This window comes from Balearica regulorum, chromosome 1 (assembly GCF_011004875.1).
Source record: "Balearica regulorum gibbericeps isolate bBalReg1 chromosome 1, bBalReg1.pri, whole genome shotgun sequence".
Classification (NCBI taxonomy): domain Eukaryota; kingdom Metazoa; phylum Chordata; class Aves; order Gruiformes; family Gruidae; genus Balearica; species Balearica regulorum.
In genome coordinates, this window is record NC_046184.1 from 53,772,817 (window position 1) to 53,799,311 (window position 26,495).

The 26,495-nt window shown below is 48.4% G+C and overlaps 1 protein-coding gene across 1 annotated transcript; it reads left to right on the plus strand.

Annotated features, from left to right (window-relative positions):
- The first annotated feature begins 1,694 nt into the window (after nt 1–1,694).
- On the plus strand, nt 1,695–26,451 carry LOC104643966 (solute carrier family 23 member 1). The gene is made up of 12 exons (XM_010313441.2): nt 1,695–1,980; nt 5,578–5,727; nt 7,026–7,183; nt 12,008–12,167; nt 14,081–14,262; nt 17,699–17,819; nt 18,149–18,305; nt 18,487–18,740; nt 21,107–21,271; nt 21,634–21,742; nt 23,360–23,455; nt 24,639–26,451. Exons 1-12 carry the CDS (start codon nt 1,924–1,926, stop codon nt 24,905–24,907), a joined length of 1,878 nt encoding a protein of 625 aa, XP_010311743.2. The 5' UTR covers nt 1,695–1,923; the 3' UTR covers nt 24,908–26,451.
- The last annotated feature ends 44 nt before the right edge of the window (nt 26,452–26,495 follow it).

Consider the following 26,495-nt stretch of genomic DNA (forward strand, 5'->3'; position numbering starts at 1 on the left):
TTTATACAACCAAAAAGAAGAAGAAACCCTGATTACTGAATACCTAGGTCTCATTTAAAAACAAGATTATTGCAGGACTGTGGAGTCATTGAACAGGTACTGGGCTGAAATTAAGAGATGGAGGACTTTTTTGATGGGAGATCTCATAAAAGTCTAGTAGGAAGACAGACTAGCCCCAGAGCAGTATTGTGCTGTGGCTTGGCAAAAAAAATCACAATGAGAGAGATGGTAACACCCAGAGAGTGATTAATTCTCAGAGTGGAGTCAATGGAGGATATCAGAATGGACAGATTTAGATGGATGCTTGGAGAACTGTGCTGTATCCATCTAGAAATGCAAGCAGGAATGTACCTTCAAAAAAGGAATGGAAAAATCCAGCGTTCCTTTTCTTAAGAGCCTTGCAATGGTGCATCGTTGGTGGTATTGTAGCCTCACTGGTATTGCTTAACGGATACCGCCAATATATACAATGAAATTGTAAATATGCAATGAACCGCAACCATACAGTGCACTGAATAACAAGAGATGAGTAACTCTGTACAACAGGGGGTTTTGTCCTGCTTCCTCTGTGCTGGGAATTGGTAAAGTCAAGGCCAAAAGCGTCCAAGGTAGTTTGACCAGGGAAAGAATTTTTGTTTAGAGCTTGCAGAAAGAAGTGGCCTCATGGCAAGATCAGTGGGACTGGAAATGGACCTTCTGCAGTAAAAATACAGGGAGATTCCTGTATAATGGGAGTTCAGAGATGAGGTGTGGCAAAGCCTTGAACGTGTGATTTTGATGCCTTTAGATGTGACTGTCTGGCAGCTCATAGCTTCACTGATGGTGTTTAGAACAAGGTTGTCTTGCCCTGTAGTGCAGTCCTGGTCTGAAGAGAAGGTCTGAGAATAAAAAAGCTCTACAGGATAAATAGGGACCAGAGTTTATTTCAGTTATGCTGCTTCCTATGTGGAAACCAGGAGATGTTCCCAATGGGTGGTCACTGCGTGTAGGCGATAGCATGCCCCTCTCTGCAGGAGCTCTCTGCAGCTGGTCTCGGACCTTCACTGCCTCGGGAAGCCATTAAATTAAATAGATACTTAATCTGAGCAGGGTTGGTGAGGGGTGGCTTGAACGGCTTGATGGAGCATTAACACAGTTTGCTACTTGTTAAGAGAAGGGTAACTGTGCTTCAGGCCATCCGATGATTGCCATTCTGCTAGGATCCTTAGCTGGACAAAGGTAATCAGATGGCCTGAAGTAGTCCTTTTTCAGTCTTATGGCTTTTATACCTCCCTGGTGTCATGTTCTGATGACTTGATTATTGCTTGCTACCTTAAATAGGTTCCCAGTTAAATCCTCATTCTTTTCGTGTTGTAATAGGATTATCATACAAGATGACGACAATGTTTGTACCTAAGCCAAACTACACAGCACTTTACACGCAGAATAAGTGAAACCATCTAGAAATTGAATTTTCTAAAGATTAGCACAAAGCTCTTCAAACAGGCCCAACCCACACGGAAAATGCAAGTTGCTGTTGAATCAATAATGAAGCAACAAGTTTCAAGGCTGTGCCAGGAAAACAGGGAAATGTCTTGCCTCTCTGATAGCCCTTTGCATCCTTACCTGCGGAGGAAGTTTTTTCTGCCATCAGTTACTGATTCACTCAGTCCAGGGAAGGGCTGCTTTCCAATTTGGTTTGAATGCCAGTCCTCTAATCAGCTGGAGAAAAGGAGTCCCTTATATAAGCCAAGGGAAAGGAAATGCTTCTGCGATACGGCCCACATGAATAGCTAGGACTGAGTGCTGGTTAACTCCTGAAGTCCAGCTTCTGCATCTTCTCACCCTGTTTCTTTAGGGCTGTGTTGACTGGGACAAGTGGTGATTTGCAAGGCTTTCCTCTTCTTACTGGTCTCTCTTTTTCAAGGCAGTTGGTGAAGGCAAATGGAAGGCATGACCTCAGACAAAGAGCTCAACGGGCTAGATAACCCCAGCTTCGTGGTGAGTCTGCTCATCTCTGAAGGGTAATTCTTGCATAGATGGGTGCGAGCCCTGCGAGAAGAGGGCAAAGGGAAAGCCAGGGGGCTCGGACTGGCTGCAAGGATGCTGTGGTGTGGTAAATAGGAATCTGAGGAACAATTGCCTCACTACAGCCTGCTGCTGCCGCAGGCTCAAAGTGCCTTCTACTCTCTGGCACCCTTTTTACTTCTTTTCTCCCCATTATTTCTAAAATGATAGTGTGGATAAATGGCAGCGCAAGTGTATCTGTACTGAAAAGCAAACAAGCTTGTGGCTCCTTGTGGCTGTGTCCCTGGGTAGAGCATTTAATGTATTAATTAGTAAAATTATAATAGAAATGTAGCCCAGTGAAAAGTGTGTTTCTTTGTCTTCTGGATCTATTTCTGGTGGGGTAAACTGGCAGAGAGGTGGGGGGAAAAGGGATTTGAGAGTCAGCAGGGCAGAGCACCCTGCAGGGTTACAGCAGGGTGGTGAAAGGTGTAAAAGCTGTGTCAGTTCAGGGGTGTGCAGAGCACTGGAAATGCTGCGGGCTGCTACAGCCACAGGACAAGGGCCTGGGGCACGGCAGCCCCTTTCCTGTCTCACAGCAGGTGTCGCCTCCATTACAAACTAGAAGAGCTGCTTATTTTCTGACAGCAGGTGTGAGAGTGGGGTCCTGACAGCGTCTTTGTACCACGGTACAGACCGCCCACCTGGGGACCTCGGAGGAGGCATTTAACCTCCTGGTGTCTGGTTCTCCCATTTCTCAGATAACTCTTGGTGAGCTGGCTGTGAGCAGTGGGGGTGCTGTGCCAGCTGCAGGCAGAGCCTCAGGGAGGTGCTCAGAGCAATAAAGAGGTTTTCTTTCCCTACTGTTAATGGTCTCAATTTCTACCTGTTCTGCCACAGTGCAGATCAGGCTTGTGACTTCCTCTGGTTTGAATCACCCCAAATAAGGCAGAAGACAGAGGTCTTTTACTTGTGGTTCAAGCAGCTCAGTTTCTGACCATCCTGATGCACTTCTTCAAGATGCTTTGAGGGCCTTGATGCTTTTGTCTGGATAACTGAGGCAACGGAGGGTGTGCTACATGTGTACATGATCACACATGTGTACATGTCCCCTGGCTTCATGGGAGCAGCTGGGCTGAGAACCAGCAGCAGTGGTCCCCTGTTCCGTCTCCAGACTGCTCCTGCCTTGTTCTCCTGCCAGCATCTCAGCATCACAGACTGGTTGAGGTTGGAAGGAACCTCTATTTGTCCAACCCCCGTGCTCAAGCAGGGTCACCTAGCGCCAGTTGCCCAGGACTGTGCCTAGACAGTTTTTTAATATATCTAAGAATGGAGACTCCACAACCTCCTTGGGCAACCCATGCGGTACTTGGTCACCCTCACAGTGAAAAAGTGTTTCCTGATGTTAAGACAGGACCTCCTGTGTTTCAGTTTGAGCCCATTGCCTCTGGTCCTTTCTCATCCTGTTATCTTCACTTCATCCTTATCCCACTGAACCCTGCTCGCTCCTCTCCAGCTCCTGGGTAGGGTCAGGCGTTCATGTGATGGTCATGTGGGGCTGTTACTGGCACAGGCTCTGCCCAGCTGGAATATGCCTCCTGGTTAACATGGGGAAAAATTGCAATGCAAGGAAAGGAGCTTACTGCTGTTCTCCTAGCTTAGGATTCATCTACCCGTGGTGTTATTCAGGAGTAGCTGTCCCCAAATAACTCTCTGCATGGGCAATCTTAAGTGCTTTGCCGTACATTTGTTAATCCACGGCTCAGGCTCTCTTGTTCTGAAATGAAAATGTCTCCACAGGGAGTTATTCAGGAATGCCTTTTGCTCTTGAAGTTCATGCCTGAGCTCAGTTTGAATTAACTCTGCCTTCACCTATCTATTTTGAAGTAACTGTAATGTTCCCAGCCTACCTAGGCTGGATAAATACACAGTGTTTAAAAGGTATTACATAGCACATTTTCAACAGCGTGATCTAAAATGGGACTTTGGAGACTCGGCCATGAGAATGGAAACCTGGAGGTTTCAGGCAAATGATGAAGTGCTTCAGGATTAGTCTTCCACACCTGCAAAATTTACACCTGAATGTGACATTAATTTTACATCTCTATTCCCTGACCGCAGCATTAGCTGTTTGCCTCCATTGGTAGGTAGGCCATGAGCGTTATTGCAGCCACCTCGCTTTGCTGGGTGTTTTGGTGTCTTCAGGTTTCAGCAGGACTTGGTGGATTAAAAAAAAAAAAAAAAGTTGTTTGGTGCTGACAAACTGATTGAGCTTCTCCTGACAGCAGATTTCTGTCCCTGCCTCATGGAGGAGGGCATCCCAGCCCAGAAAAGCCCTCTGCTGCTGGCGTGCCGGGGACTTGATGGCTGGAGACGGGTCAATGAAACAAATGGTTTGGGATCTTAATTAGCTTTTGTATTTGGTTCAAAACATGGCTTTCCAGGGCATCTTCCTTTTACCACATGCATGTGTGTGCAGGGGGAGGTGTGTACGCATAGGTAGGATGTGCATGTGTGTGTGTGCGCCCACATGTGCATGCAGATGGGTGTCTGTGTGCCCAGGCAATGTGTGTGTGCGTGTGTGCACACGTGTGTGTTCAGGGGTCAGGGCGGGTTGGAAGGAGGAGTGGGCAACTACAGGTATTTACTTAGTTTAAAAACTGTGGCAATAGAAGCAAGGCAGTATTCTGCCTTCCTTGGCAAAATGCATCTTTGTATAAGTAAACTCTGCAAGGCGTACAGCTCCCTGGGGAGCCCTGGGGCTTCTGGCTGCCTGGGAGGGGATCCCAGCCTTCCTGGGGAGCTATTTCAGGCCCTGCCACCTCCCTGAGGCCCCAGGTCCCCAGGCTGTTTCCCTGTTCCCAGTGCAGCCCCCACGCTGGGACACCCCTGCGGGTGCTGTTCCCCGCGGCAGGCGGCTGACCCGGGGCAGCACCCCGGTAGCCTTGCTGTGAGTCGGCTCCTTTGAAACGGATGCCGGGACACCCCATCCGCTGGTGTCCCTGTGTTTCACCCAGTTCCTCCATAGGAGCAAGGTTTTCTACTTAAGACAAAGGGCAGGTGTGTTTATCGAGGCAGAACATTTGTAAGGGTGAATGGAAGGAGATTGGAAATAGAAGACTTAAGAAATTGAAATATAAAACATGCTTCTACTCTATAATTAGTGGCAGCCAAGTTGTTTTAGCATATTTTATCAAAAGTGCTTTTTGGGTGGGACAGCCAGGAGGGACAGAGACCGGGGGACAATGCAGCTTTCACCGATGAACCCATTGCACATTCTTTCTTGCCTCTGGTTGCAGTTTCTCTGTCCTTAGCTAGACATTAATGATACTAACGCACTTTGTCCAGAGGTCCCTTTGAGGCTGAGACACCCTCTTCTGGTCTAGACACACACATGCATATAAAATTTTTCCATGGGTGTTTTTACCTTCATTTTAATTTCGCCCCCTGCTCTTCTCTTTTATCCTGTCCTTGTTGAAAGCTTTATACGAGGTATTCCTGCAAGACGTGGAGCGCAGCTGCAGGAGAGGCAGCTGCTGGGTGCCTGCAGGGACGGGCTGTGGCTAACGGAGGGTCTCTCCTGTTTGCCAGGGTGAAGATGGGAGCCACTATTGCTCCTTGCCAGATCGCACTGCCCTGGGCCCGGAGGAAGGCAGGGGCACAGGCCACAGCAGCAGCAAGCTTGCCTACACCGTCACGGACATGCCCCCCTTGTACCTGTGCATCTTCCTGGGCATTCAGGTGTGATGGGGGAGCAGGCGGAGGCTGGGTGTGGGTGGAAGTTTAATGGCTGTTCAGCCGGTTAATGGGGGTGAAAGCTGAATTTGGGAGTGCTTCACCTTCACTGGGCATGCACGGAGCTGTAGGGCTGGATCTCGGTGAACTCAAGTCCTTCCTACCGCCTCCTGAGAACCAGCTGTTACCCTTGTGCCCACAGCTACGCTGTGCCCCTGGAAATGCAAATGGGAAGGCAGAGTGCCGGGGCTGCGGCCAAATAGTTAATAACAGGTCAGATCCCTCGGTAACCACATGTCAAATGTCTAATTTCTGCCTTCCCACGGCAATAAAAACTAAGGAGAAGGGCCAGCACTGCTTTGGCTGGAGTCCGTGCCTGGGCGTGTTAAATGACCCAATGTCACCGATGCCATGCTGGGTACGGAGCCTCAGGGAAGGGAGACCACAGAGTGATTAAGGTAATGACTGACTGTGCTTGGAGCTTTCTGGGCATGTTGTACTTTGTTTCCTTAAACGGTTGTCTCCCATTTAGAGTGTATTAAACCAAGGTTTTCTGAACACATCTGCATCATAATTTTGATAAAACATGGCCTCTAATGAGCACAGTGAGTTTCTGAGTGCCACCAGTTCCACCTCTGCAGTCCTGTGCTGAGGTGAGAATTAACAACTAAGGTTAATATTTAAAGCAAAAATAAGTTTGAAAAATTATTTTCACATTTAATAATTAACAGAAGGTCATTGTAGAAATATGTCTGTGACTCTTCTGAAAAATACAATGCCTGATTTTTTTCATTCTTTGGCATCCATTTTTTATGGTTGTCCATAATTGCACTGTGTGAGAAAAGCTACTGATAGCAAAGAATGGGTAGCTCCAGTTTGCCAACTTTTTATGTTATCCTTTGTGGTGCAAATGAGATGGACTGAAACATTTGCCCCCCCCTTTGCCTGATCGCTTTCTCCCCCTACCTTAGGATGTCCCCACCCTCCTGGAAGAGTAGCCCCGCCAGCTTTGTCTGCAGGTGCTGGGGATAAACTGGTTGTGCCTGACAGTGGTCTGGGGAGTCCAGAGCACTGCAAAAGGTCTTTGGGCATGGAAAGCAGGAGAAGTTTGTGGGGGTGCATTGCAGTTCTTGTAGGTGCTTTGGAACAGTCCCTAGCAGAGCATTAAAGTTGCCAAAAAAAAAATGGGTAATACTAGTACCGCCCAAACACTAATCTGTGAGTTACTTTTATATTTCCCTCAATAACACAGTAATAATATACAGCCAGTCCTTCTTCACCCAGTCTTTCTCTGTGGCTCCTAGCATTTCCTGACAGCCATGGGAGGTCTCGTAGCCATCCCGCTGATCCTCTCCAAAGAGCTTTGCCTCCAGCACGACCTCCTCACCCAGAGCCACCTGATCAGCACCATCTTCTTTGTCTCAGGGATTTGCACCCTGCTGCAAGTCCTCTTTGGAGTCAGGTAGGCCAAATGCAAGAAATGGGACACGTGGCAAAACAGTTTGTGGATGCAATTACTACGTGCTTGGACACCAGTCTGCTGTAGAGTTTATCAGTGAGGGTCAGTTGCTACCCTTGGGCAATCAAGGTAAATGCCAAAGCATCCTGAAATTACTGTAGGTGATAACTTTGCAGGGCTACCTTGTTGTTCTGACTTTTGCATCTCCTGGTACTTGATGCACCTTTGTTTGGGCTTATAAGGAATCTGTCCTACAAAATAATAAAGCATTGAAACATGCAGTAAGCAGTATCTGCTTTCTCCTTACCCCAGCGATCCTCCAGCTGAGGCAGGACCCTTCTGATCTGGGTGCAGGATCAAGGGAGCAGAGCCTGTAGAAAACTCTAGGGTAGGGGATAATTGGGAGAAATCTGGAGCCCATCTGCCACCCCTTAGGGACTCAGGGAGGAGCTCCGCAGCATATCCCATTAAGCAGTACCACTTCCCATGCTCAGGGATTCATGGAACAATCTGAATGTAAGCATCCTAAATCCTCTCTGCTGCTGAGCTGTTGAAGAGCCAGTGGTGAGGAGATGGGCGTGGAGTTGCCATTCACTACCCAGAAAATGAAGTACTTAATAAGACATGTGATTGCAAGCACTCCTCCTTAGGAGTCTTACAAAGACCCTGTATCTTGGCTGGCCTTACGAAATTTCTTTTATTCCCCTTGTCATAAGTCAGGGCTGCCTCTTTCTTTCCACAGGCTGTTTTTTCCTCCAATATGGTGGAAACCCGTGTTTCTTTTTCAAAGGCAAAAATTACGCATTCTTTGGCTTCCGAATCTGAGGGACCTGGTTAAAACTATTCTACCATCAAATCACTGGTCAGCTGCCAGCCCCATAAAATGTTTTTCCTCCTCTGTTTCTTTCCCCAGTGCAACTTTTCTATCTCTGACTGTTTTAAGAAGTGGCTGTAGACAAACCTCTCCCCAGAGGGTGCTCCCCTTCTCCTACATTGCTACAGGATTAGTGGAGGAGTGGGGGACACCCTGGCCATGAAAAAGAGAGAATGTGGTTCTTCTCAGTTTGGTTAAATTCAGGCTGAGGTGCACAACCATGGCTGTGGCTGCTGGTGCGATTCAGGCTGGAGTCCTCCCAGGCATCCCCCAAACACCTCGGTGAATACCCGAGAGCTGTGATGTCCCCTCCTCGCTGTTAGCCCAGGATGAAAGAGTAGCGAGGAGAGGTAGCCTCTCCCGTGGCTGAACAGCTAAATGAGGAACAACAGATCAAATTAAGTGGTAGGGAGTTGCTCCTGTAGGATAAGCTTGAATGGCTTTTGCTGTGCTGAGGATGCAATTGCCTTGTTGCTGGCCCCAGCCATAATGTGTGAGGACTTTTCTGCCGGAAAGGTGGGACTCAACCTGTGGTGTGGCCAGAGGCAAACCAAGCCTGAGAAGACAGTTGGAAGCAGATTATTTTTATTCCTTTTACTGTTTTCTCAAGTGCTGTAGTAGTTGATAACCATAAGTCCCCACAAGACATCCAGAAAAACAGTAAATAACAAGTTGGAGAGGATGCTTTTCCTGGAAAACACCCGTGCCACTCTGAGGCCCTGGGGAGCCCTCAGCTACGCGCTCTGCACGGTTCCCAGCATCTGTATTTAAGAAAGACTAATTCAGAAGAGAAGAGGTATGGAGATGATCTGTTAATGTGCCAAGGGGAGGGGAAACTGTTGGTCTTACAGAGGCTGGCCTGGTTAGCCTGGCAAAGTGGCGGCTGAGAGGGGTACAGCTGCAGCCTGCAACTAGTCTGGGATAAAAATAGGGGTGATCAGGCAGGGAGAAACCATTTTGGCAAAAAGACAATGTTGGCACATGCATGAATGGATGGGAACTGGCAACGGAGATGGGGAGGTTCCCACCAAGAGCGAGTGTGGTTTGGGAGCAGCCCTCCAGAAGCAGTAGCCAAGGGAAAAGCCAGACCCACTGCAACCTGCAGCTCGTTTGTGTTACACAGCGTGAAAAAGCAGTGACAGGTCCCAGACGGTCACCAGACAGACTATCCAAGAAGCTCCTAAGGGGAGACACAGGTCGCTTGCCATTACGGCGAGCCCCCCTTAGCAGATGCTTCGACATCGTGTAGTGATGATCAGAGCATAACTTTTCCTTCTCTAAACCTGCAGCTTTCCCTGGGAAGAGCTCGATGATGCTATATGCATTGCCTCGGCACTCCAGGTTGCTCTGAGCCCACCCGTGTCGGCACTGGCTGTGAAATAGCTTGAGGGCCAATGCAGCGGGAGCTGTGAATCTGTTGTTAATTCAACAGTGGTGACACTAGGCCTTCTCTGTTTCTTTTTGTTTGTTTTTTGCCTTGCCCAGCAAAATCCTTTGAAGGCTGCAATGTGTTTGGCTGAAGGCTGTAAATAAGTGACTCCACGGATGATTGATACTCAAACATAACTTACAGGCAAAGCACTGACAGTGCTTGAGTTGTGCATGGCATGAATAATTGCAGTGGTATAAATATTTGGTTTAGGTGTTGGAGACGTGGTGCTGTTACAGCTATGCCGTCTCTTATTTTCCAGTGCTTTCCAGAGAATGGTGGAAACTCCTCTGTTTCAGGGAAATCCGTGCCCTGCCGAAGCACTCATCTGGCTTGCTGCCCTGCTGCTTTTCTGAGCAGGCACCATGAGAGCTCATGGTGCAAGGAGAGGTTGCTTTGGGAGCTGCTCCCAGGGACGACGTGGTGGGTTGACCCTGGCTGGGGGCCAGGTGCCCACCAGAGCCGCACTATCACTCTCCTCCTTCTCTAGACAGGGGAGAAAAAGTATAATGAAAGGCTTATGGGTCGAGATAAGGACAGGGAGAGATCACTCACTAATTATCATCATGAGCAAAACAGACTGAACTTAGAGAGAAAATTCATCTAATTTATTACTAAGCAAAACAGAGTAGTGGAATAAGAAATAAAATCAAATCTTAAAACACGTCCCCCCACCCCTCCCATCTTCCAGGGCTCAACTTCAGTCCCAGCTTCAAACCTCTGACCCCCTCAGTGGCACAGGGGGGCGGGGGATGGGGGTTACGGTCAGTTCATCACACGTTGTTTCTGCCGCTTCTTCATCCTCAGGGGGAGGACTCCTCACATTCTTCCTGTGCTCCAGCGTGGAGTTCCTCTCACGGGAGGTGGTCCTTCACAAACTGCTCCAGCGTGGTCTCTCCCACAGGGTGCAGACCTTCAGGAGCAAACTGCTCCAGCGTGGGTCCCCCATGGGGTCACAAGTCCTGCCAGCAAACCTGCTCTGGCGTGGGCTCCTCTCTCCACAGGTCCACAGGTCCTGCCAGGAGCTTGCTCCAGCGTGGGCTTCCCACGGGGTCACAGCCTCCTTCAGGTGCCTCCACCTGCTCCAGCGTGGGGTCTTCCACGGGCTGCAGGTGGAATCTCTACACCCCATCACCCTTCCTCCATGGGCTGCAGGGGGACAGCCTGCTTCACCATGGTCTTCACCATGGGCTGCTCTGGCACCTGGAGCACCTCCTGCCCCTCCTTCTGCACTGACCTTGGTGTCTGCAGAGTTTCTCACATCTTCTCACTCCTCTCTCTGGCTGCAAAAGCTCTCTCTAACTGTTTTTTTCCCTTCTTAAATATGTTATCACAGAGGTGCTGATTGGCTTGGCCTTGGCCAGCAGCAGGTCTGTCTTGGAGCCGGCTGGCATTGGCTCTGTCAGACACAGGGGAAGCTTCTAGCAGCTTCTTACAGAAGCCACCCCTGTAGGTACCCCCCCCCTACCAAAACCTTGCCATGCAAACCCAACACAGGTGATTTCTTAACGGAGGAAGCCAAGGCACCTCAGAGGTTTCCCTCAGCTTGCTCAGAGCGTTGCCCCTCGGGCATCTTTGGGTTTTTCAAGCTAGAGGAATGGCCAAAACAACTTGCACTGCAACAGGGACTTAATGCCTGTGGCGGCTTCTCTGTCTCCATTTCTCCCTGCATGGGAGGAGAAGAACTGGCGTAGCTCACAGGAGCACCGGCTCCGCTGTACAAAGCTCTGGATGAAGCCAGTGCTGAGTGCCTCCGGAGGTGCGAGCTCTTTGCTAGCCTGAGGGTTTTCCAGAGTGAGGGTTACTCTAAGCCAGGAGACACATGGCGTGGGGGGAGAGCCAGGGTCTCACCCAGCCAGCAGGCTCAGACCCGTCCATGCAGGTTTCCTTTCCAGTGTCGGTGGAAACAGGGCAGAGTCATTAGGTTTTAAAAAACTGTACTAAAAGCCAAGTCACATTTTCCACTACCCTCAGTGTGAAGATGGTTGTGACGTGGGGAGTAGCCAGTGCATGTCTTTGTGTTCATGAGCAAGTTGTGAAGAAAACCGAAGCAGCTGAAGGGGACAGAGGAAGCAACTGGATATTGGAAAGATTTTGGCCTAGGTTGATGCTAAGCTTTTCTTCAGAGTCTCGCCATCGTTCTTCCTTGGTCTTCTCTCCTGCTCCAGTTTTTTCCTTTGGTTGTTGTTTTATTCTGTGAAGCTCCGTGGTCTAGTCACACCTTAGGAAGAATAATTCTCCGTTCACGTGGGGTAGCAGAGTTTGACTCTGGCCCCGATGAGCCTCTCCATTGGCAGTGTTTGAACCTGAACTCTTCCCCCAGGTATGTTGCTCTTGAGTGCAATGGGCAGCAATGCCCACCCATGGTCAGTGATGGAGACCTGCCAGAACATTTCAAAAGATACTGACAGAGGCTATGCGCAGACCAATTTTTAAATTTATTTCACTTTTCTTTCACTCACCCCTATAGAGCTGGGTTTCTAGCATTCTTGCTCGTCATCTTTTCCCTCTGCTCTCCTTTCAGGTTGCCTATTATTCAAGGTGGCACTTTTGCATTCCTGACCCCAACCCTGGCCATGCTGTCTCTCCCCAAGTGGAAGTGCCCTGCCTGGACGCAGAATGCTACCCTGGTGAATGCCTCTTCACCAGAGTTCATCGAAGTCTGGCAGACACGGATGCGAGAGGTATCTTACATTTTCAGTGACACCTGCTCTGTATCAGGGCTCTTTGCTTTCAGAAAAACACCTGACCGTGACAGGGCCATCAGTGCTGGAGAACCCACCATCCCCAATGGACCTTGGCCCTCACCCTGTTGCAGCTTCCTAAGCATCTAGTCTCCATTAGGAAAGCAGATGCTTTGCTGCTGCTGAACAAGGGATATGCAGACCTCAGGTGATTTATGGTCCCTGCTAAGTCTCCACTGGTCCAGCCAGATCCTTTCTCCATGAAGTGTGGTGTCATGGTTTAACCTGACACGCAGCTAAAACAACCACACAGCCATTTGCTCACCCCCACCCCTCAGTGGGATGGGGGAGAGAATTGAAAAGAAAAAGATAAAACTGGTGCGTTGAGATAAAGACAATTTAATAGGACAGAAAAGGAAGATGATGATGATGATGATAATAATAATAGTAGTAGTAATAATACAGTATGCAAAAACAAGTGATGCACAGCACAATTGCTCACCACCCAGAACGATGCTCAGCTAGTTCCTGAGCCATGCTGCCTCCTGGCCAACTCCCCCAGTTATATACTGATGACGTGGATGACATCATATGGTATGGGATATCCCTTTGGCCAGTCTGGGTCAACTGTCCTGGTTGTGCCCCCTCCCAGCTTCTTGATTGCCCCCTGCTTTCTCATTGGCAGGCCAGTATGAGAAGCTGAAAAGTCCTTGACTGCTTGGCAACAACTAAAAACGTCAGCGTGTTGTCAGCGTTCTTCTCATCCTAAATCCAAAACACAGCACTAACCAGCTGCTAGGAAGAAAATTAACTCTATCCCAAGCTGAAACCAGGACATGTGGTTAGCCTTGAGGAAGGAAGGGAGGGAATATGTTTCCAAGGAAGGGACACTGTCTAAGCACAGGAAACCTAGTAAAAAGAAAGGCAAGGGCAGAGCTTACTGTAAATGTTAAGGAAAAGTGCATTCTTAGGTAGTCAAAAGAGAGAAAGAAAGGTCAGGGATCTCAGTGCCTTGCCCCGCATCAGTCCTTATCAGACTAGGTGGCTAAACTTGCCTCTCTCAATCCATATGTTGGGGTGCTTTGCAAAGCGCTCGGGAAGTGTGAGCTCATGAAGAATTTGCTGTGCAGCACAGGCTGCCCTCCCTACTGACACTCATAAATCTGCCACAAGGGCAGTGCTGCCTTCTCCTTTCAGGCTGGGTGCTTCACCCCAGCCCCTGTGTTTCTCTTCCCTTTGCAGCCAGGGTAGGGAAGGTGCTGAGCACGGCAGAGGACCTGGACTGGGTTTATCACCAAATCTGTGAAGGCAGAGAGGAGCCTCACCCCTGAGTCTGGTGTGAACAAGGAATGGCATTTCAGGATGTAATCGCTGGCTGCTTAGCAATGATTGTCAAACACAGGAAAGTTCAGGGTGATAAATGTGTTCCCCGGAGGGAAACCGATACTCAGAAAAAAACAGAGGCTGTAATGACTCACCTGCCCTACCAGTGTGCTGAAATGCCCCAAGCCCTTCCCAGATGGGAGATGGGTGGACACCATGGCCCTGCTCCCATTTTCTGGTCAAGAGCTTTACCCCTGAGTTTTGGAGGAGCAGGAAGAGAGTGCAGGGAAGCTGATGCATGCTTGGGTTGCCCAGGAGGCCAGGGAGGAGGGCGGTCTTTGGAACAAAATTAGCCCTGGTGAGGACTAAATCCATCAGCCAAAGGGGGACTTGGTGTGTTGGTTCTTAGGTGGTCCTTCCCCACACATAATGCTCAGCCAGGCTTTGCTGTAGTCAGTGGGAAGCCTCTGTGCTAGGCTGTCACTGGAGGCTGAGCTTTGCTCTCACACTGGTTTTACACTGACTTATGAAGAAAAGGCTCGACAGCTGGAGCTCCTTTCAACCTCTGCTCTCTTCCTCCATTTTTCCAGGTGCAAGGAGCGATCATGGTAGCTTCCTGCTTTCAAATCCTTGTTGGATTTTCTGGCCTGATCGGATTTCTGATGAGATTCATTGGCCCCCTGACAATTGCCCCGACCATCACCTTGGTCGCGCTACCTCTCTTTGACTCAGCTGGGGATGATGCTGGGCAGCACTGGGGCATAGCGTTCGTGTAAGTCTCACTTCCCCGTGGGAAAGCTGACCGTACACAAACTGCCTACCTCTAATATGAAACGATGTGTCACAGTCTGTGGCAGGGTTCCCCTGGGTTTGAGGTTTATTTGTTGAGCACTAACATGCAGCAAGCTTCTGCAAGACAGCATCATGGCATAGTCCCCCATCCCCCGCCCCGGCCCTGGAGCTTAGAGCCCTCAGCTACAAAGCAAAACCCAAAAATGAGTTAAAAGATCTGATTTTGTGAAACTCTGAAGTTCATAGGTCAGTACAGAAATAAGTCTTTCCCGTGTGTGGTTCCTGGGGCTAGTCTCCATTACAGTTGTCTACACACACTGTCTTACACACCCATTATTTAAGTCAAAAAGACATTCCTAAAAATGACAAAAAGTTGAGCACTCACAGTTAGGTATTCCTGCAGTTAAAATAGCTGGTGCTTTATGTATTGTTTTCACATGACAAGGAGGAATTGTTTTCTCCACAGAGGGCCTGGGGGGCTCTGGAATTGTCTGCTCATGTGGCTTTGCAGCATTAGGTACTCTTTTGGGGATATTTGTGTGCGTGCCCTTGTGCGTGAGTGTATGAGTGTGTTTGGTGGCAGAATTTCCTTGGTGTTTCAGAAATGAATTACAAAAGTAGAAATGCCACTGCATGATTTCCCTGCAGATTTGGCACTTCAGATCCCTAATGTGGACGTCAGCTTGGGATAACGCGCGGCAGTAGGAGGTTGTTATTCTCTCTGTGGGCTCCCATCAGTTTGCTAGTGCTTTCAGAGCTGCCTTTGGAGACTCAGGGGTCAGGCTTGACTGCAGGCCCAGGAAGGCAAGTGTGCCATTGTGGGGACATGCTCCAGTCCACCTCTCTCTGATTCTCTTTCCTCCCCACACCTGCCCTCCCAGGCCCCAAAAGTCACCTCTCTTCTCCACCTCCAGTTCCTCAGCTAACTGGTTTCTTGCACCAGCACCCCATACAACCCCAAACACTGCCTGCCCCCCAGATTTCCTTTCACCATTGTTTCTCCCACCACATCCCTGGCTCGTTGTCCTGTTCTCCAGCTCTGATTATTTGTCCTAGCCCCTTCGCTTAGTCTGTCTGAATTTTCCCTTCAAAATGTGTATCCTTGTCTGGACTATCTCTGTTTTCTGCCTCCTTTCTCCAGTCATTAGCTCCTAACCTCAGTCCCTCACTTGACCTCTTTTGCCCAAATGTGCTACTCCATTAATGGGGGTCTTAGTCCTCCAGCCCATGTCCCTGTTTTCAACCCTGGTTACCCTTTCTGTCCTATTGATTTCTGTCCCATCTTCTACCTGTGCTAATCCCAGTCCTTTCTTTCCTGACTCAGACACCTTAGCCCCAACCTGACCATTGTGCTTTGAGCTGTCTGAGTTTGTGTCCTCTTTTGCTGCCTCCGCCATGCTATGTGGGTGCCATTAGGGAAAGGGGGAGATGGGTGATAAAGAAGGCAGAAGACATGAGCCATGTGGTCTCAGCCTTCCTATCCAGCCCCATCACATCCCAGAGCCCCCATGATGGGCGATACCTGCTGTTGCCTCAAGAAACTGGTCTAGTGCGTGCTCACTTGCATGCTTCATACACAGGTCATCACTGGGCAAGGCCTGGATGTACTCAGAAAGCTTGGAAACTTTATGAGCTGCAAATGCTAAAGCCTGAGATGTTTCTGCTGACTGCTTGGGACCTGGGATGAATGATCATTGTTACAGACTGATCGTAGTTGAGCAGATTTTTGTGACAAAGAGCAATATCACTCACCTCAAAAAACAAGTTCCACTAAATCTCAAATTTCTGCTCCAGGTCATAAGCAGACCCTGCTACTACTCAAAGGCAAAATGACCTTCTCAATCCAGGCTATGTCTATTTCCTGAACAACACTCTTTGAAATAGGTTTGGGATATGTTTTTCCAGAAATATTTGGCTTGAGGCAGACATTTTCCATGGAAATTTTCATCCTGAATGGGTAAAGTTAGGCAGAATTATAAGCAGCTGAAAATAGCATTTGTTAATGGAATGTGTCAGGCAACCTGAATAATAAGCAGTGACACCTGCCTGAGACAGATGAGGGCTCTGCAGTGATTCATAAGGCTGCCGAGCACCTTTGTTAATGCAAATGCACAAAATGTGCACTGACGCAGTTTGTCTGGGCTCTGTAGCTTTAGAAACCACGAATGGAAACCAGTTCTGCCCCAGACTTTCTGCCTCCAGTCATTCAGTGCTTTGAATCATGATTGACAGATAAACTTTGGCTGTATGTCATGATGTGTCTTTGCAGAGAGGTGAGGTTAGTGTTTCCTTTGCACTGCTGGTGTTCTTCCTGCTTGTGAATATTGCACCTATAACGAGTCACCTTTTCATGCATGGAAAACTGCCAGTTTTCTTTGCACCATCAGTGCACTTCAGCTGCTGCAATCGATTTCTTGCCAAATCCTATCTGGATTAATTCACTCAATGTATACAATTCAGATTTGTTATAAAAAAAATGAGGAGCACATCAGAGGCCTGGTTAACATAGGAGGTAAATGGCCAAGGTCATCTACCAGCTCAGCAGTCAAGGTGAGGTGCCCATTCCCTGCCTTCTCACCGCGTGTCGCAGCCTCCAGCTTCATCTGGTTGCCCTTTCTGGGGGGAAGACACACCGGGGGCAGACAGGACTTACTGTGAGCACACCCAGCTGTGCTGCCATTTGTGGGAGATATGTGCTACACAAGGGATAGGAGAGGAGCTGCACCTCATGGTTGCTTCCACCAGAATGAGCCCCAGGTGCTGCCAGGGGCACACGTGAGCGCCTCTGCCTTGGAGGACCCCTCTGCTGCACAGCCCTCGCAACCTGAAGGGCCATGCTCTCCCCTTCTTGGCTGGCTGTGAGGGCTCTGTGGGTGTTACGTGCAGCCCCACCGTGGGTTTATTCTTTCAAAACAGGGACTTGCACAAACAAATCCTCTTTCTTTGTGCCATGTAGGAGCTTTTTGCCACTTGCAGAGCAGCATAGGTAAACCTGAAATCAGGAAACTAATAAATCCAATATTCCCAGTATATCTGAATTACACAGAGGTTCAGGGACATTTTCCTGCATAGTCTACCTGGACCTTGCATGTCTCTCAGGTTTTTCTTTTACTCATCATTTTCAAGCTCTGGCAACTGTGTCATACTCAGTGATGCACCATCTGCGGGGTCAGTTTGGAAACAAAAGGGGGAAAAAAAGCATTTGCAAATGCAGCACAGCTGTCAGTAGAGTGTGATGGAAAGCTTTTTCCACCCCAGGCTTGCTGGAGTGGGGAGCCACTCTCTGGTGCTGAGAGCCCGTTTTCTGGGGTCTCTGAAGTCCTGGGTCCTCACGTAGCAGGTCTTCAGTTAATGTGGGGACAGGTGGGCAGCTCAGCACTCCTTTTGTCTCATGGTCTGGTTTTCCCTCCTCCTAGGACTATTTCTTTCATAGTTCTGTTCTCTCAGTACCTGAAAGATGTCCCTGTGCCACTGCCGTCTTACCAGAGAGGCAAGAAGTGCCACTTCTCCCCGGTCTACCTCTTCCAGATCTTCCCGGTATGATGGGGTTCCCAGAGACCCAGTGGTTGTGGCAGAGGGACTGGCCTCACCCAGCCCGGGCTGCCCGGGCTCTTTCCACTCGTGTCCAGCCAAGTTAGTGCTTCGCAGACCAGCCTGGGTGGCAAGGAGGCACAGGGGGAGAAGGTCCCCATGACCCTACATGTGGGGAGGGAAGGAGGGAGGGCCACCAGGACCCCCTGCCATCCCTCTGCCTCCATCCCATGTGCAGGGGAAAGGGTCAGGCAGGGAGACACTTTGTCCCCCACAACTGTGCCAGAGACATGGCCATGCCCTAACCAGACTCCTCTGCTGCATGTGATGGGCAGGTGCTGCTGGGGCTCTCCCTGAGCTGGCTGCTCTGCTATGTGCTGACAGTGACCGATGTCCTCCCTACGGACCCCACCACCTACGGCCACCTGGCCCGGACAGACACCCGTGGGGATGTTTTGTCCCAGGCTCCCTGGTTTCGTCTGCCTTACCCAGGTACCACTGCCTCCCTTTCCCCATCCCACCATGCTGCTCCCTGCTCCGGCTTGCACCTCCGCTTATGGCTAGTAGGGGGAGATGAAATGCCAAAAATGACGCAAACACCCACAAGCATCCCCCACAATAGATTTCAGGGCAACTGTGCCCCACCAACCTGAACTGAGCTCTTTACTTGCAGGCCAGTGGGGAGTGCCAACCATCAGCCTGGCTGGGATATTTGGCATCTTAGCTGGGGTGATTTCCTCCATGCTGGAGTCCGTGGGAGATTATTACGCCTGTGCCCGCCTGTCTGGGGCACCGCCGCCGCCGAAGCATGCCATCAACCGTGGGATCGGGGTGGAAGGCATCGGCTGCCTCCTGGCTGGGGCCTGGGGGACGGGGAATGGCACCACATCGTACAGCGAGAACGTGGGAGCCCTGGGCATCACCAAGGTAAGCCTTGCTGCAGCAGGGTGGCTGCAGTGCCCTGGCCCTCCTGGAGTTTTCCCCTGGGGGTGTATGTACAAAAGAGTAGTGCACATGGGTATGCGCTGGACCTGAGATGTGATCTTAGCCCACCTCCTGCAAGGCACGCTGGAAAAATGTGCCCTGGCACATTGGTGACCACCTCAGCAGCAGTACGAGTCGCCTAACAGAGGTGGTCAGTCCCTCTCTTTCTCTGCTTATGGTCTCCACGTGGGAGGAGTGCATCTGGTGGTACTCACAGCACCTGGCTTAGGTGACACTAACCTGGAAAAGGCAAAAGAAAAAAGAGAAAAAGAAAATAGTTAATAGGGCTTCAAATTCCAGAATTTTTATAACCAAAGGATGGCAATCGTGTGAAAGGTAGACTATTTCTTTGGGATTATAAAATGTGATAGCAAAGGTTTATGTTTTTACCTCTCTATAAAATTTTGTGAATCCCTTGAGTATCTTATTGCTCTTGTAAGGGAAAGAAATTTCCAGAGATAAGCTTGACAATCAGATCATAGATTTTCACAAAGCTTTACAGCCAGGGGATGGGTACATCCAGCAGCCAACTGAAGAACATTTTTAAATCATTGTCAAATAAGTAATATCATGTCAGCAGAGCTGAGAGTCAGTAAATAAATGCAGAATATGACTTGGGGCTTCCTCTCCATAATATTGCTTATTTCACTGGATTTTATAAATCTCACTCACAATAAGCATTTTTCACAGGCTGAAGCGTGTTTGACCGAGGTGGCTGCTTCCAGCAGCAAGGGCTGTCTGGATGTCACATAGAGTCCATTTTAGCCTGTCACCCCACGTACCTTGTCACGATGAAGTCTGTGCATATTGTGCATATACCTGAGCCCATTCTTTCCTGACACGTACTTTGCTGCATAAATTGTATATATGGGATGTAGCTTAGCACAGAAGTGCCCAGACTCATAATTATCAGATTACAGGACATGTTCTCCCCGTGTACGCTAAGTCCATCAGGTGGACATGCCATCATTGCTGATTCAGGAGAGATGTTTTCCTTAGATCCCACCTCTGCTCACCTTGTTCACACTTAAGAGAGCAGAAAATACCATCTCATCTCAGTCAACCTTAAATCAGTGTGAGGACTCTGGCTAGGATATCTATCTCTGCTGAGAGCACAAGGCAGGTTTCCTTTTGTTTTTTATGTGGGAAACACTTTTTTCCATAACAAAGGGAAATACAAGGGACTTGTTTCCTCTGCTTAAACAGAGGTGTCCAGCACCACCTGAAACATATTTGGATATCTCGGATATCCACAGGGGCTGTCAGATAAGGCAAAGGAGAAGCTGCTGGAAGCTGCCAAGATGCAACATCTTAAATGGCACCAGGCGCCTATGTTTGAGCTGCTTGATCAAGCCCAGCATGCCAGTACTGAACTCTCATTTCCAAGAAATGAAGAGGAGGATTTTAAGGAGAGGTAAAGACCTCAGTCACCATATAGATAGTAGGGAACTGTGCAGTTTCTTCCACCTTAAGAAACACAACTGATTTTCTTGTTTTCCTGACATAACTGAAACAAACTCTAAACTAGAGGCTTTAGCAGCATATGCTCACAGTTGTGTTATCGATGGATTAGGTAATTTGCCTTTAAGGCCAACTCCATATACTGGGTAATTCGACATTTTGGCAAATTAAGAATCTGAAGCTTCATTCTAATCCTGGAACAAATAGATCTGTTGGCTTTTATTAAATTTCAGTTTTGATGGTAATGGTGTTCCAAGGTTTTAAGCCAAGGAGTATAAAAAGCCCACCTGAAGGCAATGCATGATTTTGTTTTTAAACTCCCCACCAAATCATTTTCATTTATCTTTCACAATCAAGTAAGGCTTAAAATATTTTAAAGGGACATGTGTAAGAAATACTTAAAAAGAGACTCTACTAGTTACTGGGAAAGTTGTTGCTGAAAGCATTCACAAAAGGTCCTTCCTGGAAATATGACATTCTTCAGATATTTAAAGGGAAGGATTAAAATATTTAATTGAATTATAAAATGTTTGCAGAGGATTACAGAGTTTCCCTGCCTAAGACACAAACATTGTAAATCTTAGCTTGATTCTTTAAGCTGTCCAAGTGTTGGTGCGGCAAGGTGTATCCTGAACTGAAAGTCTAATAAATATTGCTGCTTTTCTTTTTAGTTTCCGAAAAATCTCTAAATGTCTTTTTCACCCCTGAACCTGCAACTGAACGTACCATCGAGTGCTTCGGCCCGAGGTGCAACCCCTGCCCGGCAGGTTGGCACTGGAGCCTGCCATCCCTCACCTCTCTGCGCCGGTCGGTCGGTGCGTGACTGCCTCCTCTTCCTCTTGCCCCAGGTAGGGAGTCGAATGGTGATTGTTGCTGGTGCCTGTGCCATGCTCCTGAGCGGCATCTTTGGGAAAGTCGGGGCGATGCTTGCCAGCATACCCCCCCCTGTGATCGGAGGCATGTTCCTTGTGATGTTTGGAGTTATCACCGCAGTGGGGATTTCTAATTTGCAGGTAACAGCTTTATGAGCACCGTTTCATACCTAGGGAAGGGGACTTTGGTTTCAAGTCAGGTTCTTACCAGGCTGAGTCAGACATAACCACGCTGCAGCAAATGCAAACATTTGCATTGGCAGTTCCTTGGGTGAACATAAGGGCACGTACCCAGACAGGTGAAATCACAGAGTACTCCTTGGCCAGGGCAGGGCTTGCTGGCACCCCGGGCAGCAGGATCCCTAACGCCCCAGCAGCGCAGGGGCTGCTGCCCAGGTCCACTCCTGCATGCGGTGTTTACATCCGAGCACGTCTCATGAACACAACAGTAATCCACAGATTTGGGTAATTCCAAATGTAATGTATACAATTTCTCTATGCAGTACACAGATATGAACTCCTCCAGAAACATCTTTATCTTTGGATTTTCTCTGTTTGCTGGCCTCACAGTTCCCAACTGGGCAAGCAAAAATAGTACACTGGTGGAAACAGGTAAGAAACGACATCAGAAGTAGCATAAAACTGAAGCAAAGGCTGATCCAGAGACATCTTTTAAAATGCAGCTTTTCCTGATAAAACCCTGAAAGCTGTGCTTTGACTGTGGTGTGTTTCTTTCTGTGAGGGCTATTCTTGCCCTTTGCTCTCACTCACAGCTATGGTGTGGAAATCTCTGCTCTTGACTAGTGTCTGCACCTTGCCAGATTCCTGTCGGGCTAAGGATTGCAGAGCTCCTCCTTGGGACTCATTCCCAGGATGGGGCTTTGGGCAGGAGAATACTCCAGGGCTGAATCCTGATTAAGATCTCAGTGAATGAGGTTTTCTTACATGCTCATACACAATAAAACTTGGTGCTTCCACAACACAAGAGCAGACTCCTCTACTAAATTCCATCAAGTTCACTTTATTGAAATTTCCTGTCCTCCGACAGTTACGTCTTCATTGTGTCTCATGTGACTAATGTGTTTGTCACAAAGGCGGTAGTGTCACTGAAATCCGGGAATAAACCTCGTAACACCAGTGTAGTGTTAAAAGGCAGGCATTCTTTATTGCAGCGCTGGATGCACGGGGGATAGCTCCACCCAACGTGCATGCCAGGTGATCACCAACATACAGGTTATATAGAATCAAAATATACATATTCATCATCTTTCTCAGAAAAGGCAGTCCTATGATAATAATTTCTTAGAATTCATTTCCATATTCTCCTCCCCGTCATGCATGCTCAGTGATTTGAGTTGGTGGTCCTCAGGGGTCTCTGGTGGTCGTCAGTGGTCTTGCACCCGTGTCCGCTGGATGACCCCCTTCATGCAGGCATGCGCAGTATCCTTGTTGTAGGTGAACCTGTCCATAGCAACTTACTTCATAAGATTAATATCTCCAAACCTATTGTTCAGTTTGGTAGGGACTGTACATGGAACATAGCAGCATTGTACCTTGCCATGGTCAGTTAGCTTCATTACCTATACCTTGGTTACAAACTAATTATCTCAACCTGATTCTATAGTTTCTGTCTCACGGCCTCTATCCTATGGTTACAGTAGTGTCTTCTCTTAAGGTATATCTAGCGTGCTGGGTGGGCTGTTGAAAGAGTTGAGCTCACAAATCACACGCTCTGTAGATGGTCTATCAGATGCTCTATGTCACTGGGCTGTTTTGCTCATGTCAATTAGCCCTCACAGAGAAACATCACACCTTATTAACTTATGGTGAAATCCCATGCTAAATATACCTATATTTCTTTGGGTACTGAAGCTCGTGCTTTTGTAGGGAACTGCTTGCTGTTATGTCATGGAGGTGCAGAACAAGTTTGGAGCAGAAGGCAGCTTTTTCTGGGATAGTGCTGTGGTCTGCGCTGTTAATAGGCTCTTAGTGTATTTATGAGTCATCTCCTGTCACTGGGTCAGTGAATAATTATGTAGAATAAAACCATAAGTCTGGAACTGGCAGTGAGATCAATCTCCCTTGCATTGCCAAATCTTAAGCTCTGCTTTGGGATTTGCAAGTCTTGTCTAAACATGCGTGCAGCTTGCAGCCTCTTGGCACGGGGTATGTTGCTGGTCAAACATACGTGTCTCGGCACCACTATCCAAAGCTTTGTTTTTCTGCTAGGAATCCTCCAGCTGGACCAGGTGATCCAGGTGCTTCTCACCACTGGCATGTTTGTGGGTGGACTCCTGGGTTTTATCCTTGATAACACCATTCCAGGTAGGATTTGCTGAAATGAGCTAAGCTACTAGTTTGTGCCTGCCCTAGGGTTTGTTTCCTAGTATTTTTTGTCTTTATGACTCCTGCTGTATGGGTAGGAGTTGTGCTAGCAACCATGAAATACCATGTAACTGAACTCCTCCCAGAGAGGCGAGAGGAACAGGAGACATCACTGAAGAGGTCTCTGGTTGGAAAACAGCAGCTTATCAAAAACTAACTCATTTTTCAAGAACAACGCAGTTTGAGGAAAACGTTTATTTGGGAAAAATGTCTTTTAGGGAAAATGCGAGCCTAGAGCCATGTTGCTGGTTGAAAGGAGAGAGAAAGGCAACTACAAGAAGTGGAAGGAGCCAATGCATGCCTCCTTACGAGAACTGCTAAAACTGAGGCTGAACTGGTGCCACAGCAGTGGAAAGCAGTAGGAAAGGCTGGTGGCCAAAGATAGGATATAGCACCTGCAGCTGGCCCTCACAGACAGCAAAGAGCCTCTGATTTTCATCTAGCCCGGGGAGGGACAGCATAAGAATAGGAGAAGAAGCCCTCTTTTCTACTACAGAAAAAGAGCAGGAAGGACACTGTTAACTAGATCCTTTTACCATCTCAGGCTTCTTGGAAAGGCAGTCTCCTTTTGGCTCATTAATTTTCTTTCAGCCCTTGATTTTCAGCTCCTCCCGGCAGACTTTCCAGGTGTGCTCACTCGCTTTCCCAAGAGGGACTCAGCCTCTGCAACAATTACAGGCACTTAGCAAGTCCTTGGCTAGGGTAAATGCCTGTGACTGACTAGTAATTGCTAGCTAAAACTATTCCCCCACTCCACAGTATCTGGGCAGTTAACATCCAGCCTTGCTTTCCTAGCACTGTATGACACCCCCCACCCCACGCACACTGCTTTGAACAATTCTTGGATGCCTCATGGCGTGTGAAAAACCTGTCTTGGTCTACTTGATTATTGTAGAAAGCAGCAGACTGCATATCTAGAAGCTGTTGCAGGAAGATGGGTATCGTCTAGAAGTTCATTAGCGAATTTTTGTAAAGAGCTTTGGAGCTAGAAGGGTTTAAGTGCAAGGGATCTGTTGTGCTGGGTCTGCTGGGATTTGAGACGTGGGTGTGAGGCGCACAAGGTAGTCCTATGCTCAGAACACCCGCTGTTTTAAACACAACGATCTCATTTTTGCTGTTGCAGGAACGCAGGAGGAGCGGGGGCTCCTGGCGTGGAAGAACAGCCATAAGGGAGAGGCGGACAATTTTCAGCTCATTTCCAAGGTCTATGATCTTCCATTTGGCATAGGCACCAAACACTGCGCTGTCTCGTGGTTTCGGTATCTCCCTGCTTGCCCCAAAAGACTACCTGGTGGCAAGAGAATGGATGAACTGAAGGCTGCTGGAGAGGAAAGCAGTGTTAAAGCAAGCTCAGAAAGACACTCTGAGATAGGTGCTGATACAAGGATATAAGCACCTGGCCTGCAGGTGAACTCATCTCAGAAGCACAGGTCTGAAAAGCATGTCTACAGCCCCTGTAATTTGAACATGACCTGGCAGCTGTTAGAGGCTGGAGCAGGAGAATGATAATGTCTGTCTCTTCCAGCTCTGCCCCTGCACCACTGGTGACCTTGAGGGAGTAATTTTTCTCTTTTCCACTCCTGCCTGCCCACCTTAGGAAGAACATAATCCCTCTTTGGGGAACACCAAAGCCCAAGAAATGCCTGGGAAAGATGTTCAGATTCCTTCCTTGCGCTGAGCTTTGGGGACCCCAAGGAGCAGCTGTTTAGCTGAAGCAGAGCTCTTCCTGTCCCGTCCTGGCTACTTAAGGGGCCACAGGAGAAAGCATCCCTGATGTAGACCTTGTACCACTCTCAGGCATCCCTTTGGCTGAGGCTAATCCCCACCACCTTAAAGATCTCTAATGGCAACGCTCACCTCTCAGCTTGTGGTTTACACCTCATCCAGGCCAAGGGGAAGGAGCGGGCACCTCTGGGGCGTGATTCATCTCATGCCATATTCCTATAAAGTCAGTCAAGTGAATGTTGTTGTAAGAGAGGCATCTAAGGTTAATGGGATGGATTGTCTTCTGAACATGCATCTCCCACCTTAGACCACAGAGGGAATCTAGAGACCTTACTTAGGTTGTTAACCTGACCAAAAAACCCAGGTTCACTGAAATGGACAACACCTGGGGTGCTGTGAGCAGTCTCAGGGGAGCCAGCTTCCCCAGGGCACCAAACCCTAAGAAGATGAAGGAATCATCATCAAAGAGGAAAGAGAAAACGCTTCTGCTCGCAATCTGATTCATCCTTGCTACTGCTATGTCCCGTGTCCCCCTGCACTGTACCTGTTTGGTCTGGTGATTGTGGGGTGGCAACCACTTCTCTGGAAAAAGGTTTGCAGATTCTTGCTCCTTTCCATTATCAGCAGAAACAGCCTTAACCTATGTGGCCATATATAATGTGATTGCACATGGTGCTGTTTGCTGGTGGTGTGTAGCATAAGCTTGTTTCCTGCATTGAGATTTATACTTAGATTTTTTATTTTTTTTTTAAAATAAACAAAATGTACAGTGTAATGATATTTCTCAGGGTGATTGCCATGGTCAGTGGCAGGTAGTATGCAAAGAATCACAGAATAATTCAGCTGGAAGGGACTTCTGGAGGTCATCTGGGCCAGCCCCTGCTTAGAGCTGGTCCCTTTAGTCCAGGTTGCAGAGGACTGTGTCGAGTTGAGCTGAGGATGGAGAGCCATAGCCTCCTTGGGCAGCCTGTTCTAGTGCCTTGACCACCCTCATGGTGAAAAGCATTTTCCCTTGTGTCTAACTGGAATTTCTGATGCTTCACCTTGTGTCTGTCGCCTCTTGTTGTGTCACTTTTCCCTTCTGAGAAAAGTCTGATCCCCATCTTCTCTGTACCCTCCATTGGACAGCTGAAGGCTGTGATATGATGCCCCTTTAGCCCTCTTGTCTTAAGACTCAACAAAACCTGGGTGGTTTCAACAAAAAAACCTTTATTCCTTGTGCCTATTACAGTCCTGTTCTTCAGTCCCGTCCTGC

Excerpts from the sequence above, each read along its gene's own strand:
- LOC104643966 (XM_010313441.2), top strand. The coding sequence starts at position 1,924 with ATGGAAGGCATGACCTCAGACAAAGAGCTCAACGGGCTAGATAACCCC. Across the intron at positions 7,184-12,007 it reads CAAGTCCTCTTTGGAGTCAG|GTTGCCTATTATTCAAGGTG; the intron begins GTAGGCCAAATG and ends CTCTCCTTTCAG. Across the intron at positions 17,820-18,148 it reads ACCTCTTCCAGATCTTCCCG|GTGCTGCTGGGGCTCTCCCT; the intron begins GTATGATGGGGT and ends TGTGATGGGCAG.